This window comes from Oryctolagus cuniculus, chromosome X (genome assembly GCF_964237555.1).
Source record: "Oryctolagus cuniculus chromosome X, mOryCun1.1, whole genome shotgun sequence".
Lineage (NCBI taxonomy): Eukaryota > Metazoa > Chordata > Mammalia > Lagomorpha > Leporidae > Oryctolagus > Oryctolagus cuniculus.
This window is the reverse complement of record NC_091453.1, coordinates 35,107,932-35,130,971: the sequence shown is the minus strand read 5'-3', so window position 1 is coordinate 35,130,971 and position 23,040 is coordinate 35,107,932. Positions and strand designations below refer to the sequence as shown.

At 43.4% G+C, this 23,040-nt stretch overlaps 1 protein-coding gene across 1 annotated transcript in view; it reads left to right on the top strand.

Annotated features, from left to right (window-relative positions):
* Window positions 1-4,535: 4,535 nt before the first annotated feature.
* DGKK (diacylglycerol kinase kappa) overlaps window positions 4,536-23,040 on the top strand; it is a 99,652-nt gene continuing 81,147 nt past the window's right edge. Inside the window, exon 1 of the mRNA XM_070066840.1 lies at window positions 4,536-5,176. Coding sequence (XP_069922941.1) covers window positions 4,556-5,176 — 621 coding nt within the window. The 5' untranslated portion in view covers window positions 4,536-4,555. The remainder of the gene's footprint in view (window positions 5,177-23,040) is intronic.

Genomic DNA, 23,040 nt, shown 5'->3' with positions numbered 1-23,040 from the left:
TTTGTATAAGGTTATGCTGTGAGTTGAGTGATAGAACCTTAATCTCAAGCCAGATTTCCTGACCCCTTTTTCAATTAATTTTCTAGTCTGTCACATTTTGTTATCATCCTCGCCCCCTTCCTTCAAAAAAGTATAAAGTGTGGTGTCATGGTCATAAACTGGCATCTGTACTTGGATTATTTTTCACCTGTACTTGGCTTATCTCAACTGCTACATTCTAATGATTCTTGTGGGAAGAATTATTTTTAATATTTCTCCCTTTCTCCTCCTCCATGGCACTTAACAGGGCTGCCTACAACCCATATTGACAGTAAATGCATCTTAATTATGGAGTTCTTGACTCCAAAAACATATATAAAAACAGAACCAATAAAATGAGTATACTCGGGGTGGATTAATATTATCACATACATATTCAAAAATGTTCTTTTAAAGAGGTAACTCTTATAGTGATCTTGGTTATGGAGTTAACTATTGTCCAGAGAGAGAGAGAGAGAGAGAGAGAAATCTGAGAAACTTCAAGGTAAAATTATGAGAGTCCCTGTCTGCTCCTCTTACAGGCTCAAGAAAGAAAAAGGTATTAAGGCAGCCTTCCTGCTGTGCTATAGAGAGGATTTCACAGCCCCTGTTTCACAATCCCCAGTTCAGCACCATGCTCTGGTCTCCCTCAGCTGGGAATTGAATGCCACAAGTTCTAAATGTCTGTTCCACCACTAATTATCTCTGTGACCTAAGACATGGCACTTAATCTCACTGGACTTGTGTGTTCTCATCTGTAAAAGGTTAGGGGGCGGGAGTGTGGGATGAAAGTCCAGACTTGCTCACCTCATACATTTGTTGTGAAGCTCAAGTGAGATAATATATGTGAAAGTACTTTAAAAATCTAAAAACATGATACGAATGCAAGCCATTAACTTTTAAACTCTCCAGTCCTGTATCAAGTAAATCCTAGGAGACTAGAGTGAGTGAAGGATAATGGGTTTGCATTTTAATCCCATCTATATTGTCTGAATCCTTTACCTTCTTTCTACATGGGCTGTTCATCACATCTCCTTATTTTGTTTAGTAGATTATTATATAGGTTGCTATTTTGGCTTTATGCATTGCTGAGGTGACAATGATGGGGGAGTTTGGCAGCTGCCAAGACTCAAGAGAGGCATTTACTTCTTCCCAAATTGCTCTAAAGGGAAGGACTTAAGGAATTTGAAGCTATTGGTCAAAGGGAAAAGAGTTTCCACTCTAGTATTGCAATCTTTTACTGTCTCTCTTCCCTCTTTTTCTCTCATTCAATAAGGAAAAGGAAAAGAAAAAAGTAGAGAGAAGAGATTTAATTTTGCTGTATTTCTCAGGCTATCCTTTACTTCTTCAGAATTCCCAGAATGTTCATGATGGCTTGACTGGATTTCATTTGGGGGTAAAATAAGGGTCAATGCTGGAAGAGTGGGTAAGGAAGTACATCTCACCCTCAAAAGATATGAGCTCACTGTACTGATCAATCCTTCACCCAGCCCCAAGTAACTCACCTAACATGTCCCCAAAGCCCCAGATTAGGGGCCATGTTTGACCTGTGACATCCAGAATCATTTCTACCCAAGCCTCTGTGGAGATGGTTACCATTTCAGGTACACCTACTTGAAGAAATTCTGACGTCGCTCTTGACCTTTTTATCAGTATTGTTCAATTAGAAAAGAGCCTCTTAGAAGATCATTAATCATATGAAGTAAAAATGCTGCTAATAGCAATGCAGAAAAAAAATACACTCTAACCGGTAACCTGCAATGAATCATACTTTAAACAACATTTCCTGAATACTTACTATGGCCTCAACCCTGGTTTAGATTTTGAGGAAAAGATACGCAAATCTATACAAAGCTTTCCCTGTTGATAAACCAGCAGGTTAACGGGGAGGGTGAGGTGCAAATTAGTTATAGCAAAGTTGCTTTCCTGAAGTAGGTACAAATCAACCATTTTGACCACTCTCCCACCACCACCACCCACCACCAGTGTAAAACATGGTATTCAATGCTAGGCTGAGAAGACACTGAAAGAAAAAATAAACACCCTTTACTATGGTATAAGGTAATAAAATATCTTGTATGATGTGCTGAGAAATAATTTTAAATCCCCAGAACCAATCATGATACAGTTCAAGCAGTGTATTTCTAGTAACTCACCTTAGTGGCACAAAAGCCACACACAAGCAACCTCAGACTGACCTGGCAGTAAGAGTTCACATCATACATTTTGGACTTATTACGATTAAGCATGGAATTGTAGATGTGAGTTTCACCCAACATTCATAAAGCAATAGCTCCAAGTTGTCCCCTGGTGGTGGCCTGCTTGACAACACAATGTCAGTTCCAAGCTCCACCCCATCACTCTCTTGGGTCTCGATTGCTATGAAACTATATAGTTTCCAGCCCTTGCATCTACACGTCAGGGTTTAGTGAAAAGCAAGATTTTAAAATGTGGGATACTGACCCCTTCTTAGGTGAATTTCCTCAAAATGGGAAAGTCTGAGAAGCAAGCTCTAAGCCTGGACTTATTGACTGATCAGATATGGCATCTGGATGTTTTAATCGTGAACTCTTAGAGTTTAAAGGCAGCTTAGCTCCTTGAGTGTGCAGTAGGAAAGAGGAGAAATAGGCTACCCAGAGTTTAAGAAAGGTCCCTGCACTAGCTTAGTAGCCACCAAGCTGTGTTAAAACATATCTGGAAGGGTGGGTTTAAGCTTCAGTGCTACAGCAAGGATCTGGAAATACAGACCTCCTCAGAGATTCTGGTCTTTGGAAGGGTCTGGATGAGATTGTATTCTATGATGTTATTTACTGCAGGGACACAGTGTAAGAGGAGAAAAAAAATGCTTAGGTTTCTAGAAAATTCTGGGCAGGTCATTCAAGTTGGCTAAAGAAGAGGGACTAGTAGGGGCTAATGGTTTGGGTGGAGAGGGGCATTGAAGTAGGAGGGCTGCCATCCACACCTGCAGCATGATGATCCGATGTGTGGGAGAGAAATTCACTTGTCAGCTTTCAAACTGAGTTGATAGGTATTCCTGCTGTGTCCCTGCTCAGCAGTGGCTTAACGGGCGGTCTTCTCAAATTTCCATTGCAATGAAAAGTAGATTGGCGCCTAACGTCTTGGTCTAAGCTGAGGTTTCGGGCGCCTGTGTGGGTGACTGACAACCAGAGAGCTTCTGAAGTCTCCTGGTTGGTGGAAAGGCTGCTGCCTTGAGGACCCTCTACTCTCTTCCCAAGAAAATCTCCCATCCCTGAATGTCACAGTGCTTGAGGAAGTGAAACAGGTGTGCATGTTGCCATGCATTTCCCGCAGCCCAGATCCCCTCTCTCCCCCTCGCCCCCCAAAAAGCTCAGAAAAAGTAGTTCCGCTGATGCCTGGGAGGTGTGAAAAAAAAAAAAAAGCCAGTATACTCTGGCCAAGGCGAGCCAGACCTATGCGCGGAGAGCTGCGGTGCCCGGGGCAGCCTCAGCTCGCGAGCTCGCAGTCCAGCTGCCGCTGCTGGGACACGCTTGCCTTGCTCTCAGACCACATCTGCGGGCTGCGCAAAGCCAAGCTCCAGTTCTCCCTCATCACACTCTTTTTCTGAAGCACCCCCAGACCCTGTACCTGATGGCAAACCACTCAGATTTGGCAAAGTACAGAAATGAAAAACAAAACAAAACAAAAAAACAGGAAAACAAAACTGAGGAGGGGAGGGAGTGCGAATTTTACTTCTAAAGGCGATGGAAGCATTCGCCTGCTCACCCCCACCCACGCACCCATACCCATACCCACACACACACCCACCCCACCCCCCCCACACACATGCACACCATGCAGGTTCATTTCTTTTCCCCGGGTTAGAAATAAAGGATTTTTTGCCCTAAGAGACTGGGACATGGAGGATGGGGAGGAAGGGGGCAACAAGAGATTGGTCTGAGGTTGGCCTCACCTGCTGCTGAGGTGAGAGCAGACACAGGAGGAGGAGGCAGTTATGAGTAGCAGCTCACAGCTCAGTGTTTAGGGAGATTGCAAAGACCCTCAACTTCGCCTCTGGGTGTTTTTTTTTTTTTTTTTTTTTGCTTGTTTTTTGTTTTTCCATTCATGTCACCAAAGGGTTAAACGCGGCTGGGCTCCAAACCTTACCCCTTTTCTCCCCCCCAACCCCCTCCTGCCCTGTGTCTCCATTCCCCCTCCCCGGTTTGTCTCCCCCCACACACACACCCACCCCCACCCTCGCTCCGCGCACCTCCCGCGTAGCTAGGAGGTCATCAAGCGCTCTGCCCAGTCCGCGTCTGCAAGCCCCCCTGCTTCCCGCCCATCGGGCTCGTGGCTGCTTACGAAGAGGTGTGCGCTCACGGAGGGGCGTGTTCCAGCGCTGTGAGATGCCGAGCGCCCCCCACTAGCCCTCAGAGCCCAGCCAGGCATGGAGCCGGCCAGGGCAAAGTTTGGCAGCCTGCAAGGGGCTTCCAGGCTGGAGTGGGCGGGCCCCCGGAGGGCCCTTTAGCGCTCCCAGCTCAGGGGCTCGGGCTGCCAGGACTCGAGGGGTGTGTTGACCATGCACCGCGGGGCTGCCGCGGTCCCGGGCAGTGGCCCGCCTCAGGATGGAGAGCAGCCCGCGGAGTCTCCAGAGCCTCCGCCGCCGTGGCCGCCGCCTCCGCCGGCTCCTCCGCCGCTTCATGCACCTTCGCCAGAACCGGCACCAGAGCCCTGTCCAGAGCCTGCTCCAGGATTCTGCCCGGACGCGACCCCAGAACCAGCTACAGAACCAGACGCAGAGTGGAGTCCAGAACCTGCCACAGAGCCGGCCCCAGAGCTGGCCCCAGATCCAGCCACACAGCGGGTTTCAGGGCTTGCCCCAGAACCTGCCCCTGGGCTGGTCCCCAAACCAGCCTCAGAGCTGATCCCAGAACCTGCCATAGAGCCAGCCTGGGGCCTGGCCCCTGAACCAGTTCCAAAGCCGACCCCAGAAGTGGCCCCAAAGCCCATCTCAGAACCTGCCACACAGCCGGCCTCAGAGCCAACTCTAGCACCTGCCATAGAGTCAGCCCAAGAGTCCTGTCCGAAGCCAAGTCCAGCACCATGTTTATTGCAATGTCCGGTGGTCGATCGGGACAGAAGTCCAAAGACCTCGCCGTTTCCATCGCCCCAAATGCCAGTGTCATGGTCCAGAATAAAGGTAAGGAAAAGACCCCCGAGGCGGGGGAAAGAAGCAAGGGGAGGTTGGGTGACTCTGGAGCCCACCGGTTTCACGGTATCCTTGCATCCCATTTGGATGCCACTAGCTGCGGAGATGCTCAGAAAGATAGAGGATGCAGGTGATCAGGGGAGTGGGGAGCGGTTGGGAGGCGGGAAGCAACATGTGGCAAGTGAGAGTGGGTTGTTTAGAGGCTAGCGACCCGTAACAGCAGGGGTGGGAGTCGGGGAACTTTGCCCCACGGGGAGAAGCTACAGTGCGGTGAGCGCCTATGTGTTGTAAATGAGGAGTGCAAAGGACTTGAAGTGTCAGCGGCTGGCCGGGGGAGCACGGCAGAATGGATTGAGTGCGGGCGATGGGACACACCTTCTAGCCACGGTCACTGCCGCAGAGGCCCAAGCTGCGGAGCCGCAGCCTGCTGGGCCCCCTCCCTGCCACTGGGGAGGGGGCGCCTCAGCTGGGGTACAACTGGCGGCGCTCCATGGAGGTCCCCGTCTTCTCTGCTTGTGGCTAGGCAGTGGTACTCCGCGTGAGGATGAGGGGATAGGCGACGCCCACGCGCACTGCAGGGGAAGGGCAAGGTTCGCCCTAGAGGAGGGGGAGAGCATGCGTGTGTCGAAGCCACCATTCCATCTGTCTGCAGGATTTCCCAGCAGGTAGGTGCAAACCCAGCGATACACTGAAGTGCCGCGTCACCAGTGGACAGCCGGCATCCCGCACCAGGGCTAGTTGCAACGGTACAGAGTAGTTGGGATTTGAGAGCACGTTAATGGGAACGCTGATGTCTACTCCTCTACAGGGGTAACTTCTAAGACCTTGCACTTAGCCAGGAAAAAAAAAAAAAGTATAGGATCTTCGGGCACCGGGATGGGGGAGGGAGAAGGTTTTGGTATTTGCCTAGGACCCTGGAAAGACCATGTACTCTTCAGCTGGAGTCTGTGTCTCCCGTTTTCTGTGCGTTCCCCCTGCTCTTCTCTTCCCCTAAACTTCCGCTCCGCAGAAGTGTGAAAGTCGTGATAATGCATCCATACACCCCAATGGAGATTCCCCTGCAGGAGCACACACGTAAATACATGCACCCAGAAACAAACACCACAACACACCGCCGATGCCTGCCTAGCCTGCTGCCTGTCAAGGTGCAAGGGTATGAAGTCAGGAACCCTTTTGCGGTGGCCCGAAACACTTGTAGCACGCAGAATGGGCGGGGCGAGGCCGAGGGAGGGGGTGGGAGCAGAAGAGGTTGGCATCTTGAAATGCAAGGGCTGCTGGCTTCCTGAGTTCTGAGTAGGGAGTTTTGAGTTTGCAGAATATCTGAAAAGATAAAAGACCAAAAAAGAGGAAAGCTAAAGTGAAAAGTTTCACAGAGGGAGAAAAAAGTGCAGAGGTTTAAAAATTAAGAAATAAAATAGGGATTCAGACAATGTTTTTTATCCAACACTCTGCATCCTTCCCCTTCATGCAGGTACCCTTCCCTACAATGATGTCAAGAATGAAAAGGTGTGGCCTCTAGATGTGGGTGGTCACCCTAACCAGAGTGGGGACTCCAGTCTTTTTTTTTTTTGTAAGAGTTTGCATTAAACCACTAGGAGGGAGATGAGCAGCAGTCACGTGACCTGTGGCCATCTTAAGTGAAATTTGGGGATCATAGCCAGAAAACTGACACTTGGGGATGTAATAACCAGGAAGGTCATTGAATGCATCTCCTTTAGCCTCTGGAAGGCTGACTGGAGTCCAGCACCCCCATCCCCACACCCCAAATGACCAAAAAATAAATAAATAAATAATAAACAAACATTTCCTACTAGCTTGGATGGAAAATGTCTGTAGCCAGACATCTGAGAAAGCTCCAGGTAAAGGGAATCAGCTTACTTTCTTTCACATAGTGTCCATTCCAATGTGCTGGCTGGCTGACCCACAGACTCTTGGTTGCCCTGGCAGGTGAGATCTGGACCCTGGGTGTTTCATTTTGCTCTCTATAGAGCCAGAATTTTTGCAGAAAGGGGTTAAGCCCACTGACCATCCCTCAAGAAGGCCATATAAATTAACTAATCAGTGGCTCTAAAGGATCTGGAAAGATGCAAAGGATTTGGAGAAATGTTCAAATTGCTGGGAGCTGGACCCTTCTCCACCACCCTCAATGTCGCTGTTCAACTGCTCTCTGGTGCAATCAGGGATGTCTGATTTGCAGTGATAGGCTAATTCTCTGCTGCATTCTCCTTAGCCAAATAGCACCTGCAACCTGCTCACTGACATCTTAACATTCAAGGCAAACAGGTTGCCATCTTAGCTGGATGCCATTCTTCTCAAACACTGCCTCCTTGAGGCAAGCTTGGGGAAAAACAACCATGCACCCCCCCCCCCAACCACACACAAGCACAGGTGTGCACACACATGATCTCAGGGAACAAAACAAAATACAGGGGTCATCAGGTTGAAAGGAGTTAAAACAAATGACTGAGTATGACTGCAAGTTTCTCTCAGGTAATTTTGCTGACTGACATAGAAGTAAAAAAAAAAAAAATCAACATCTTCCATCCTGTAGTCTGTTCGCTTTGGGGGTTTCAGTAATATTTCAAAACCCATGGGTTCTAATTTTATGTCAAGCTTGAGGGTAGAGACTGAGAAAAAGGGGTTCATGTTTTCTTTCCAAATAGCTACCAGGGTAACACAGTGTATGAACCAAACTTATTGCCTTCCTTTCTAAAATGTTTTGATTCCCAAGAAATGAGCCATGGTCTCCCACCTGGTGGCAGCAAGTGTAAGTAAAGATGTGTGAATTGGTTAACAATGCTATAACTCTCTTGGTCTTAACCAGCTATGAAATTATAATCACATTGTATGAATGATTGATGCAAATCTTGGGAGAAATGCGTTTTTATGGCTTTTATTTGGAGGGTGGGAGCATTTGGGTTTCCCTGCTGATAACTACACAGTAATTGCCATTATCTCTAAACCAGAACAGAACAGTTTTTGCACACAAAGCTGGTAATTTTTTTCCTTGCAAAAGGGCAAGCACTTATTTATATGATGTCTGGTAAGTCTTGCTTATTTCTGGGTGCCTAATATGATGCATACGTCCTTATCTGTGCTCAATCAACACTTGCTGAAGCCTGGAATCTATCAAATTCATCTCTAGTGACATAGAGGCGACTGCTGTGAATTAATAAAAGTGTACTCTTATTGGTTTAGAGTGAGAAGTAAATGCTTATTTAAATAGCCTGGAATATGTAGCCCTTGAGGAAATGTAGTCAATCTTTCCAATTTCAGAATGGATATTGGAACCATAATTAAGAAGCAAATTGCTAACAATTTTTTTAAATGGCTTGGAAAGTGTTCTTATCTCATGCAGTCCCTGCAGCAGCAGACTAATGATGATATTGGTTGCTTTCAAGGGTAATAAATTGTTTTCCTAAGCGAACAGAATCTCTGCAGTCACTGTAAACAGCTTTGGGATTATACATTCTAATGTTTAACCTGTTGAAGGTCAGAATGGAATTACTTTCTTTCCTCTTACATTCTCCCCACACCCCATGCCTTCCTTGCCAGACATTGATGATACTATCCGGCTTATTTGGTATATTCTGAGAGCATTTGCTACTGGATGTTCCAGAAAAGATAATGAGGCATTTGGTCAGTGGTCTTCCCTTTCTGAGAGTGCAATTCTGATGTGTTTACGAAAATCTCCAACACAGGCTTCTGAAAATCTATCTTCAGCCCAAAAGGAAAGAATGAGATGTTACCCCAAGTGCCTCCAAGGAAAGGGCGAAAGAGCCAGAAACCATTCAAGGGCCTTGTAATGGGGATTATATAATCCCTCCTGCTAGTATGCACTTCACAAGTTACAGAATACTTTCCTCTGCATTGTTAACCCTTTTATTTCCCTGAAAGATGCAGAAGGGGAGGGGAGGGCAAAAACAAAATTTGGCTGCTAGTAGGATATAAAGATTAATTTATCTTTTGTGGACTTTTAAAATATCCAACATATGGCTTTCTGTGACACGCAGACTTCTCATTTGTCTAAGAACAGTCTTTTCACTGACATGTCATTAGCTCTAATTTTTCCCCCCAAAGCAGTGATTGCTGCTCTACTTCTGATGCTCCCAGAGAGGGGACAGCATTAGAACAGGAGTCTGAAAAGGAAAGAGAAGAGGCGAGGCACTAGGAGACCCTGAACCTGAACCTTTTACTCACAAAGACTTTTTTTTTTTGGAAAGGAAATAAACAGAAATCGTGCTAAGGATAGGGTGCCCAGCCTTCTCAAAGGCATCTGACTGTCATTCCCTCAGTGGAAAAAAAAATAATTTTAAGGATTACAAAAAAGAAAGAAAGCAGCCATTCCTAAAAGCAAATGTCCCATCCTCACCAAAATAAATAAACCCTACTCTCAAAATAGAAAAAACAAATTTATGAATTTTTAGAAAGGAAAGAGAAAAGGGACAGTGGCCACAGATAATGAAACTTATCCCTACTCTGAAAATCATTTTAAGAAAAAAAATCTAAAAGAAAGTGCTCTTCATCCTCACCAAAGCCCATGAGGTTTAAATCCTCCCCTAAAATTTTAAGAAACAAAAAGAAAGATAAATCATATTAACTTAAACAGTATTTCTAATCTTAAAATGTTCATAAATTTCTAAGCTTTATTTACACTCCCATGGCCCAGGGCCAATCCCTTATGAAAATTATGGGGGCAAAAAATAAATTATCCAAAGTGGGGTGAATCCACCAAACTCCATGAAACTCCTTAACATTTTGAGAGTACTTCAAAAAATTCGTGGAAAATGGAATTAAAAGCTAAGTTTATTTGAGTGCAAAAAATTTTTGAAATCCAAGCCCAGTTTTTTTTTCGTAATACACATTCCCATGAACTTTTTGAAAGCCTCTCATGTTGATGGACATATGCATGGATTGCAATTTTTTGTACTAAAATTTATCTTTTAATTCCATTCTCCAGGAATTTTTTTGAAATACCCTTGTATTTCTTAGAATTCTACAAAATGTTCAGAAGATGCAAGTCCTTAGAAAATGACAGGGTATGAGTGGTTACCAGGAGTTGGAGGAATATGAAAAGGGAATAGTGGATGAAGGGCACAGGACTTCTTTTGGGCATCATAAAAATGTTCTAGAATTAGTGCTAACAGCTGCACGATCTTATAAATACACCCAAACTCACAAAACTGTACATGTTAAAGTGACAAACTTTATAGTATGTGAACTACACTTAAGTTTTTTTTAAACTAAATTCCAACATTAAGAAAATGAACCTACTACTCTCCCACATACAAACAAATAAACAAAGAAAAAAAATTAAGGAACTAAAAGGAGATCATCTTAAGGACAGTGCCTACAATGTCTCCAAGTTGTAATTTTTGTTTAAGAAAAAACAAACAAAAGGGAAATCTTTTTAAGGGCAGATGCTTTCAGAATTAGTAGAGTCAAATAAATTCACTAATCCTTCCCTCTCCTGGATACATACATTTTAACTTAAAAAAGAAAGAAATATTAAAGGACAGAGCTCCTAATTTTAACAAATCTCCTGAGTGTTTAATCCCCTTAAAGGGGTGGGGGGGAGGAAACGAAAGAAATACCTCTTCAGATGACCAAAGCATCTTATTCTCAAATATATTTTTTAAGACTTAAAAGAAAATTACTAATAGAGAGGTGTGTATGTATCAGTGGAAGGGATATTATTAATGAAATGAAAACCAGATCCTCTTAAAGAGAAGTGCTTTAAGCCGGCGCCATGGCTCACTAGGCTAATCCTCCACCTTGCGGCGCCGGCACACCGGGTTCTAGTCCCGGTTGGGGCGCCGGATTCTGTCCCGGTTGCCCCTCTTCCAGGCCAGCTCTCTGCTATGGCCAGGGAGTGCAGTGGAGGATGGCCCAGGTGCTTGGGCCCTGCACCCCATGGGAGACCAGGAAAAGCACCTGGATCCTGGCTCCTGCCATCGGATCAGCACGGTGCGCCGGCTGCAGCGGCGGCCATTGGAGGGTGAACCAACGGCAAAAGGAAGACCTTTCTCTCTCTGTCTCTCTCTCTCACTGTCCACTCTGCCTGTCAAAAAAAAAAAAAAAAAAAAAGAGAAGTGCTTTAGCCTCATAAAGACTGATGCACTTTCTATCAAATCACAAATAATAAATAAAAAAAGAAATCCTCTAACAGGAGTTGGACAAAATTTGATGAAACCCAAAAGGTTTATTCTTTTTTAAAAGATTTATTGTTTAATTTACTTGAAACGCAGAGAGAAAGAGAGAGAGAGAGAGAGAGAGAGAGATGGATTCCATCCACTGGTTTATTCCCCCAATGGTCACAACAACTGGGGCTGGGCCAGGCCACAGCCGGGATCCCAAAACTCCATTGGGATCTCCCATGTGGGTGGCAGGGGCCCAAGTACTTGGGCCATCTTCCACTGCTTTCCCAGGTGCATTAACAAAAACCTGGATCAGAAGTGGAGCAGCCAGGACTTGAACCGGTGCCCATACGGGATGCTGGCACTGCAGGCAGTGGCTTTACACACTATGCCACAGTGCTGGTCTCAAGAAATCTCCTTTTTAAGGAACAAAGATACTCACAAACTTACCAAAATCCCAAAACATTTTTCTCAAAACAAAAAAGAAAGAAATAGAGGAGAGAGGGGGAGAGGGGAAGGAGGGGGAAGACAAGACTAGGGGAAGAGAGAGGTAGGAAAGAGAGGGGAGGGGAAGGGAAATACTGTGAGAAGAGAAAGGAAGAGAAAGGGAGGGAGAGAGGGAAATAGAGAAGGAAGGGAGGAAAATGAAAGAGGGAGAGAGAGGGAAAGAGGAGATGGGGAGAAAGGGAAAATGATGAGAGGGAGGAAGGGAGGGAAAGTGAAGCAGGGGGGAGCAAGAGGAGGGGAGGTAGAGTGGGAGAAGGAGGAGTGAAGAGAGGTAGAGGGAGAGAGGGGTTGAGACAAGAGAGAACAGGAGACAGGGAAAGAAGCAGAAGGGGGGAGCAGGGAGTAGAGGGAGTAGAAAGGAAGAAGGTGAAGAGAGCATGTGAAGGATGGAGGGAAACTGAGGAAAAAAATGAGGGATACTTTTTAAAGGCTAAGAGGAAGAAATATTTTTCAGGAAAGATGCCCAACACCTTCTTGAAGACAATGCACATCTATTATTCCTGATCAGCCCACTGCATCCCCCACAGTAAGGAGAAACTCCCACAAAATCTTCTATAGCTTCTTTAAGGCGAGGATATGCTCAATCTCACCCAGTCCCAGGGCCTTATTTCTCTTCCAGGCTTCCCCTCCCCTCCCCTCCCCTCCCCCCTCCCCTCCCCCCTCCCCTCCCCCCTCCCCTCCCCTCCCCTCCCCTCCCCCCTCCCCCTCCCCTCCCCCCTCCCCTCCCCTCACCCCTCCCCTCCCCCCTCCCCTCCCCTCCCCTCCCCTCCCCTCCCCTCCCCTCCCCTCCCCTCCCCTCCCCTCCCCTCCTCTTCTCTTCTCTTCTCTTCTCTTCTCTTCTCTTCTCTTCTCTTCTCTTCTCTTCTCTTCTCTTCTCTTCTCTTCTCTTCTCTTCTCTTCTTTCCTCCCGTCCTTCCTTCCTTCCTTCCAGAAGGAAAAGCAAACGGTTTCAAAGAGAGATAATAATTTCTTCCAAATAAATGATATCTTTTTTTTTGACAGGCAGAGTGGACAGTGAGAGAGAGAGACAGAGAGAAAGGTCTTCCTTTTGCCGTTGGTTCACCCTCCAATGGCCGCCGCGGCCGGCGCACTGCGGCCAGCGCACCGCGCTGATCTGATGGCAGGAACCAGGTACTTCTCCTGGTCTCCCATGGGGTGCAGGGCCCAAGTACTTGGGCCATCCTCCACTGCACTCCCTGGCCACAGCAGAGAGCTGTCCTGGAAGAGGGGCAACCGGGACAGAATCTGGCGCCCCGACCGGGACTAGAACCCAGTGTGCCGGCACCACAGGCGGAGGATTAGCCTAGTGAGCCGCGGCGCTGGCAAATAAATTATATCTTTTAAAGAAAAAAAAAAAACTCTTACTAGGGAGGGCTCCCTTACCTAAAACCAGTGGCCCCTGTAGCTTCTCTCTCCCAAACCTACTTTTTAAAAATCCTCCAAACCTAAAACTGCACTCAAAGCAAGGAATCTTTTTCCTCAGAAAAAATAATGTAAGAAAAATCCAGGCCTGCTGTTGTGGCATAACAGATTAAGTGCTGTCTGAAGCACTGGCATCCCATCTGGGTGCCAGTTCAAGCCCTAGATGCTCCACTTCCAATCCGGTTCCCTACTGGTGGCCTGGGAAGGCAAAGGAAGTTGACCCAAGTCCTTGGGCCCCTGCACCCATGTGGGAGACCTGGATGAAGCTTCTGGCTTCCAGCCTCTGACCAACCCAGTCCTGGCTGTTGCATGTGTCTGAAGAGTGAACCAGTGCATGGAAGACACCCCTTTCCCTCTCCTTCTCCCTCCCCCTCTCCCTCTCCCTGCAACTCTTTCAAATTAATAAAATCTTAGAAAAAAATCCTTCCATCAGAAGAGGAGATAACCTCAACTTCTCTAAAATCATGTATTATTCCTCTCCACACCCAACATGAGAGAAAACAGTTTTTTGAGGACAGGAGGTGAGGTCCTCCTAACCTAAAGCTAAGTGGCCATAATCTCACCAACAGCATTGAACTTCTTTGCTTTAAAGAGATTTTAAAAAGAAATAGCAATTAAGAGAGAAAAAAAGTCTGTTTCTAACAAAAAGTACCCTCTCCATCTCATCCCTCCACAGATTCAAAGTATTATACAAAGAAAACGTAATATCCCTCCTGAACAGCGCTAGAAAATCTGAAATTTAGAACCCATGGCTGGAGAGTGGTGCCTGTTTAACCCCAGGCTGGCTTCCCTCTGCCCAGCCCATTTCTGATTACCTTTCCCATCAGCCACGTAGGCTGTGCACTCAGGAAGGCAAGCACTGTCCAAGAGAAAAAAAGAAGAAAAAAAAAGATTTAGGAAGGCAACTCTGCTGGAGACAAAAAAAAAAAAAAAATCATATACCACTTTCCAAGCCAAACAGAAATGATTTGGAGATTAGCTGAAGAAATGTTTCTCTCTAATACTCTAGAGAATCAAGAACTTACAATAAACTAAAATAACAATACCTGCCCTTAGCCTAAGTCCATCCTGCAGTGGGTTGTTTCCTCTTGTGCTAGCTTCAATGTCTCTTCTCCTGAGGGTAATAAAGGGCTTGATTTTCACATATCCATGACATTTGCAAGCCATGCTTGTAGGCAGAGAAATAAGCTCAACAAATGTTTTCTAGGTTTTTAATTTGTTTATCTATTTGAAAGTTAAATTGAGGAGCTGCCCTGCGTGTTACGTGCTTCATTCACATTGTCCTTAGCACCAAGGATTTGAACAAAATCACACAGATAAAACTTCCCTTAGCCAAAACTAGTAAACAAGAGACCCAGTTACCAAAACAGATACACAGGTGGTGACTATCTACTAGACATGTTGCTGAGGTATTTACTATTAATAGCCAATTCTCTCAGTATAACTTCTTCTTTTTCTTTATTAATAGTTCTCCTGTTTTTGTTTTTTATTTGTTTTAAAGATTTATTTATATTTATTTGAAATGCAGAGAGAGAGAGAGAGAGAGATCTTCCATCCACTGGTTCACTCCCCAAATGGCCTCAACAGCCAGAGCTGGCCTGATCTGAAGCCAGGAGCCAGGAGCTTCTTCCAGTTCTCCCACCTGGGTGCAGAGGCCCAAGGACTTGGGCCATCTTCTGCTGCTTTCCAAGGCACATTATGAGGGAGCTAAATTGGAAATGGAGCAGCTGGGAATGGAACCGGTGCCCACATGGGATACCAGTATCACAGGCAGAAGCTTTATCTGCTATGCCACATTGCCAGCTCCTTATTATTTATTTTTATCTTATTTGGCAAACAGAGAGACAGAGTCTGCTAATTCACTGTCTAAATACACACAGCAGCCAGGGCTGGGACAAGTTGAAGCCAAGAGTCTAGAATTCCATCCAGATCTCTAATGTGGGTGGCAGAGGCCCAAGTACTTGAGCCATCACTTGCTGCCTTCCTAGTATGCACATTAGCAGGAAGCTGGAATCAGAAGTTGAGCCAGGAGTGGAACTAGGTACTCCTATAAGGGTTATGGGCAACCCAAGCAACATTCTAACCACTGGGCCAAATGTCCACCTAAGCACAGTTCTTCCTAACCAAAAATTCAGTGTAATTCATATTAATTTCTAGGAAACACTTATTAATGTTGGCTTAAAATGTATCTAGTCCAGGGGCACAGCAAGTTAAGCTGCGACCTGAGATGCTAACATCCCATATGGGCACCTGTTCAAGTCCTGTCTGCTCCACTTCCAATCCAGCTCCCTGCTATTGAGCCTGGGAAGGCATCAGAAAGTGATCTAAGTCCTTGGGTCCCTGCTACCAACATACAAGACTCAGATGGAATCCCAAAGCTCCTGGCTCCAGCCTGGCCCAGCCCTGTGTGATATAGGCATTTGGGGAGTGATCTAGAGGATGGAAGATTCATCTCTCTCTCTCTCTCTCTATCTCTCTCTCCCTTTCCCCCTTTCTCTCTCTCTCTCTCTCCCTCTCTTCTATCTCTAACTCTGCCTTTGAAATAAATAAAATTTTTAAAAAATTATCTATTCAAATTCCTATATGATCTGAGTAACAAACATGTGCTTGAAACAATAACTATTCAGGCATATGTTTACTGTATAAAGCAATTAGTCTGTATGTTTACTTACTAAACTTTCTTGGAAATCCAGATTTCTTTTGTACAAATAACTTTTGTGTCCTCTTAGATAAAGGGATCTGGAAAAAAAATCCACCTTTTGATGCTGATGTTGTGGAGCAGTGGGTTAAGCCCCCACTTGCAATGCCAGCATCCCATATGGGAGCACCAGCTAGAGTCCTGGCTGCTCTGCTTCCAATCCAGTTCCCTGCTAATGCACCTGGGAAGGCAGTGGAAGATGGCCCAGGTACTGGGTCCCTGCCACCTATGTGGGAGACCTGGATGGAGTTTTGGGCTCCTGGCTTCAGCCTGGCCCCAGCCTCAGCTGTTGTGCCAATTTGGGGAAGAGAACCAGTAGAATAAAGATTCATTCTCTCCCCACCCTCTCCCTCTGTTATTCTCCCTTTCAAATAAATATATGTTTCAAACAAATTCACCTCTCCCCCCATTAAAGTCCCCACAGGAAACTCGAAATTTGAAACTTATTGGATGACTTTTGACCATGTGCAAATAACTAATGAATTTGTCCCTTAACACAAAGGTGTGGTAAAATGCCCACCTGAGTATTTCCTACCTAGAAGGGAAATACGTATGTGCCAGGACATTATCAACAATTTTGAGGAGACAGAATGTTCAGTTTGTCCACCTTTCCTTAAGCAAGTGTGGTAGAAAATTGAAGGTTAATAAACAATTCAATCCAGCCAAGGTTCAATCAGTAATTTAAAAGGTAAGTGTAACACATTATTAGGACAAGAATCTTCAGTCTTGTCTGTAGCACTTAAAGATGCTCATCTTCCAGAGCATTATAGACATTTACTGTTTAAGCCTCTTGCTTTAAAGAGCCTGTAAAACAAATATTGGTCCCCAAGGAGAGGAATTCCCACCCCTATTTCCCTCAAGCACAAAACTAGGGACATGAAACAACTAATCAATACTGTGGAATTGTGAGAGATAAGCTTGATGCTTTCCCACCCAGGGATTTTCAGGATTCCTCTGAATCAAGAGGCAATATGCCTGGGGACTGAGCATGGCCCCTGTCTCCAGGATTAGAAGGGGGATGGAAATATCCTCACAGAGTGCACTGGGGATTCACAATCCTGGGCACTCATTGATTTAACTTCTGCAACTAATGCCTTTACCTGTTCTCTTTTGGGATTTTGCATCATGAGGCAGGAAATGAAAGGTATCTTCTAAGAAAAATTGTTAAGCTTCTTGGCTGTGAGTAGATAGTCTTGAAAACAGGAAAATTTTCATTAATCCTGGGCTCTGTCAATTGAGACCTCACTCTCCTGAAGCTGATTCAAGTACCACAGCATCATCCCCTGAATCCCAAATTAACAGTTATCTCTAGATCCGATTTAATAATGACTTTGATTGTTAATTTTCCTTTGATAAGTGTTATTTATATTTTTATGCAATTTTAGCATAGAAGTGGTCTCCAAAAAGCTAATGAAAAATGCGTATTATGAAAAATCATACATAGATTTCAATGTTTTTGGCACCAAAATAAAACATTTTTAATTCCATTTTCTTGTGAACTTTTTGAAGTCCCCTCATGTTATTTCTTTTTTTAAAAGATTTATTTATTTGAAAGGCAGAGTTACAGAGAGGCAGAGGTGGAGAGAGAGAGGAGTGGGGAGAGAGAGAGAGAGATGTAGGTCTTCCATCTGCTGGTTCATTCCCCAGATGGCCACAATGACTGAAGTTGAGCAGATCCAAAGCCAGGAACCAGGGCCTTCTTCTGAGTCTCTCATGAGTGCAAGAGCTCAAAGACTTGGACCATCTTCCACTGTTTTCCCAGGTGCATTAGGAGAGAGCTGTATCAGAAGTGGAGCAGCCAGGAATTGAACCGGTGCCCCTATAGGATGCTGGCACTGCAGGCAGCAGCTTTACCAACTACGCCACAGTGCAGTCCACCGTATTATTTCTTGGTTTATTTACCTCACTGTGCTTGTCCCTTGCAGGACAAAGGAAAATGCAATGTAGCATTATTAAAACAACTAAGCGTAAACAATAAAAATACAAGTAAGTGAAATTATAGAACAAGTCTTGATTTTAGAAAATTAGCAAGTTGGTACCCTTTTCAGTAACCTTAACATTTACTGTGATAATTTCCTTCTTGCCATACTTGAGTAAAGCCTAACTTTTCTCTTAGCCAGAATTTGGATATTGCTCTCCCTTCCTTTTCTCCCTCACCTCTAACAACACACTACTTACTCTGCTTGCCTATTGAGAGTAATTAAAATGAGAATTTGGACATTGTTATCGTCTCCTCTGCTTTAATTTATTCAAACTGGTGACAAGATCTTCAGGACTTTTTTTTTGGCTTTACATGGAATCAAAGCATCCATTTAGTGGCTTTCTTAATGTTTTTCTCTTTTTAAATCATATTGTTTCTCACTAATGAGTCCTCTTTCTAAATATTCTTGGTAAAAGGCAGATCCCAGTGGAAAGAATGGGTCATCAAAGAAGGAGGTACCTTTCTCTGAAGGGAGGAGAGAACTTCCACTTTGACCATGGCCTTGTCTAAATATGATCAGAGTCAGTGAACTCAGGGGGCTTCCATAGCCTTTGCAGCTCATGACAAGAGCCTAGGGTGATTACTGATGCCATAAACAAGAGTGTCAATTTGTTAAGTCAACAACAGGAGTCACTGTGCACTTACTCCTCATGTAGGATCTTTGGCCTTAGTGTGCTGTACATTGAGATTTAATGCTATAACTAGTACTCAAACAGTATTTTTCACTTTATGTTTCTGTGTGGGAGCAAACTGTTGAAATCTTTACTTAATGTATGCTAAACTGATCTTCTGCATATAAAGAGAATCGAAAGTGAAACTTGATATGAATGGAAGGGGAGAGGGAGTGGATAAGGGGAGGGTTGCGGGTTGGAGGGACGTTATGGGGGGGAAGCCATTGTAATCAATATTCTGTACTTTGGAAATTTATATTCATTAATTAAAAGTTAAAAAAAAGAAAAAATCTCAGAAAAAAAGGCATATTTGTCATAATATCATCCTTCATCAGCATGAAACTTTTTAAAAACATTTGTTTGTTTGAGAGGAAGAGGGAGAGAGAGGGAGGGGGAGAGAGAGAGAGAGAGCACGCATTTCCATTCACTGATTCACTCCTCAAATGGCCACAACAGTCAGGGCTGGGTCTGGCCAAAAGCCAAGAGCCAGGAACTCCATCCAGGTCTCCCACATGGACAGCAGTGACTATGGTCATCACCTGTTCCCTTTCCAGAAGCATAAGCAGGAAGCTGGACCAGAAGTGGAGCAGTTGGGTCTTGAACTGGCACTCAAATATGGGATGCAGGTGTCATAGGTGGTGGCTTAACCTGCTACTCCATAACCTCTGCCCTGTGCTAAAGTTTTTAAGAGTTTTCCATCTCGTCTTCTAATAAATGCAAAACAAAAACAGAAATTTCTAGGCAACTTGAAAAGTTGCTTTTTGTTTACTTCTTGGTGTCCAGTGTAGTCCAGTGTAGTATGGTATCACTGTGAACTACATGCATACATATTTGCTAATTGGTTCATGAAGTGTTCAATAATTGGATAAGTGATGCTTTTATTATTTTTAAAATTTTTATTTATATAAAGGGAAAATTTTTTCTTTTGATTTTTACCCTGGCATACTTTCAATTTACTTTATAATCACAAGCTTAACCCTCTACCACATGAAGAATTCAACAAGCAGCAAGGAAGATTTTTCCATTTTTTGGTATCCTCTTCTATTTCTTTCTTTAAGGTTTTGTAATTTTCATCGTAGAGATCTTTAACGTCCTTGGTTAAGTTTATTCCAAGGTATTTGATTGTTTTTGTAGCTATTGTGAATGGGATTGATCTTAGCAGTTCTTTCTCAGTCATGGCATTACTTGTGTATACAAAGGCTGTTGATTTTTGTGCATTGATTTTATATCCTGCCACTTTGCCAAACTCCTCTATGAGTTCCAATAGTCTCTTAGTAGAGTTCTTTGGATCCTCTAAGTACAGAATCATATCGTCTGCAAAGAGGGATAGTTTGACTTCTTCCTTCTTGATTTGTATTCCTTTGATTTCTTTTTCTTGTCTGATGGCTCTGGCTAAAACTTCCAGAACTATGTTAAATAGCAGTGGTGAGAGTGGGCATCCCTGCCTGGTGCCAGATTTCAGTGGAAATGCTTCCAACTTTTCCCCATTCAATAGGATGCTGGCTGTGGGTTTTTTATAAATTGCTTTGATTATATTGAGGAATGTTCCTTCTATACCCAATTTGCTTAGAGTTTTCATCATGAAAGGGTGTTGAATTTTATCAAATGCTTTCTGTGCATCAATTGAGATAACCATATGGTTTTTCTTCTGCAGTCTGTTAATGTGGTGAATCACATTGATTGATTTGCGAATGTTGAACCATGTCGGAGAACTCAAGGGGCTTCCATAGCCTTGGAAACTCATGACTGGTGCATAGGGAGATTATTGATGCCATAAACAGGAGTGTCAATTTGTAAAGTCAACAACAGGAGTCACTGTGCACTTACTCCTCATGTAGGATCTCTGTCCTTAATGTGCTGTACACTGAGGCTTAATGCTATAACGAGTACTCAAACAGTATATTTCACTTTGTGTTTCTATGGGGGTGCAAACGATTGAAATCTTTACTTAATGTACACTAAACTGATCTTCTGTAAAAAAAAAAAAAAGAAAGAAAGAAATTATCAATTCCCAACTTGACTCTCACTGGGATTAAACATGACAATAGGTCTGATCTGATTTCATCATCATTTAAAAAAAATCATCTATTATTTTTCACTTTATGTTTCTGTTTGGGAACAAACTGTTGAAATCCTTACTTAAGGTATACTAAGCTGATCTTCTGTATATTAAGATAATCGAAAATGAATCTTGATGTGAATGGAAGGGGAGAGGGAGTGGGAAAGGGGAGGGTTGTGGGTGGGAGGGACGGTATGGGGGGGAAAGCCATTGTAACCCATGAGTCGTACTTTGGAAATTTATATTCATTAAATAAAAGATAAAAAAAAAAGAGACATAAAAAAAAAACAAGCAGCAAGAAGAAAAATGAGTGTTCCTCAGGAGTACACATGAATGTTATATAATGTGATAGATACTTGAAGAATTGCTACATGTGTATTTAAGAGTGTTTTATTGATGGTTGAAGAAATTGGTTGGAGTTTTAAGATGAAATAGGAATGCATTATTGCCTTTCCAACTTAGATTATGGGAATTAAGATTTCTACTATCCAAAATTCACTATCTAACAAGTTTGCAGGAATAGATTCAGTTCTGATATGAGGGATTGCCTGATAGCAAAACGCTTATCTTTGATATACAAAGTTTAGAGGAGAAAAGGAAGAAGTTATTTGAAATAGTTGGGGAAGCTGTATTCTCCTCAAACCTAGAGAGAAAACCAATATTAAATTAAATAGTGGCAGTGAAAAGTATCAGTAGACCAGACACTATGCTTGAATTGGGCAAGGTAAGACCAGAACCTACAGACACAAGAATGAGGCCCTGGTATATGGGAGAAGAAGGTATAGATTGAAATTTTGTTGAAGATTGAGGAGGTGGGACAAGTTTTAGTGAAACTTTGAAGGTAGGTGACAAAACCTAGCGTATCATCTGATTGATGACATGCATGATGACTAGTATAACATGGCTGATGGCAGTGGTGGTGGTGGGGTGATGGAGCATGTATTTAAAAACTACATTTTAATTCTTTGTGTGCCAAATTCCAATTTAGGCTATGAAACCTTGAAATATTTTTTCTTCTACTTCATATAGCATGGTTTTCTACAGTGAAAGTAAGAAATCATGATGGGAACCCAGTGATACCTTTTATTTTCAGTATTATAGAATCTTAGAATGTCCTGGAAAGTGTCTTTGGAGATCATGCAGTCCATGGTTTTTAAAACATTTAAGCAGTAGAATATTTCATTTTTTGAATAAAATAAGTGAAAACATAATATTTAACAAAATATTTTGTATCTCATTTGTCTCTTTCTATGGTACAATGAGTTTGCAACTGACTTACCTTCCCAATTATTTAGTGTAGCCTAATAGGAAAGTGTTTGTACTCCCTGTTTATTAACGGGGTCCGTAGCAAGGAGGCTAGTGATGCAGGAGCACATTCGACAAGAAAAAAAAGCAAGTCAGAGTTTCGAATGTGGCCTCTAATAATTCCAAAAAGTTAATAATCTTCTCTTGGAAACATGGCCATTCTTGAGGGTGCCTCTCTCCCCTCGCCACCCCCCCTCACCACCTCAGTAGGTATTACAGCTATCTGGTAGAGTAGGTTGTAATGGCACTGTCTTTACTTGTAGGAACATTATTGTTATTGAGGATTGTGTTCCTGACCAAGGACACCACACCCAAAATATGAAAGAAAAGCTAGTATACAACTGTAAACCGCTGCAATCACTTAAAGCAGCAAAATTGGTCCAAGTTCTACAAATGGGGCATGGGTGTACCATACACATTGATTTTGTAAGGAACCTCTGTGTATTGTAAACTGACCAGGAGGCAAATAAAAGAGCCAATTCTATATGTATTTAATCTATTGTTTTATTATTTATTTATAATTTATACTCTGCTTGCATGCAGAAAGGATATGAAGGGTCTTATAAAATAAAACTCATATAAAATAGGACAATTAAACACAAATAAAAATGGGACAAAGCTAATTCAAAGCAATGTTGAATGAAACCCAAAATTAATATGTGCTAGTTATAATAAACCCTAATTACACATTTAATTAGCAAGTACTTTTGTTTGGCTGCCTTTGGTAGTTGAAGGACTTTGGGGAATGATTTGAATGACTCAGACCTCTTAAAGTTGGTTTCTGAGGAAGTTTGAGCTGATGCCTCATTTTTATGCAATACATCTTCCTGTAACAAGCTGCAGCAACCACAAAATTAAGAACTAAAGGTTGGCAGGATTGTGGTAGAGGTGTTAATTAGCTATCCTAAAGGCTTCAGACTTAGGTTATTTTGGTGTGCCTGCATTTTTCTAATATTCTAATGCATGTGTCTGCAAGGCACATGAAGATGGAACATTCTCACATAAATCTTTACCCCAGGGTACCTTGTAGCCAGAAGTTAAAGAGTTTAGGCTATGGCTTCACTTTGGTTCCTGT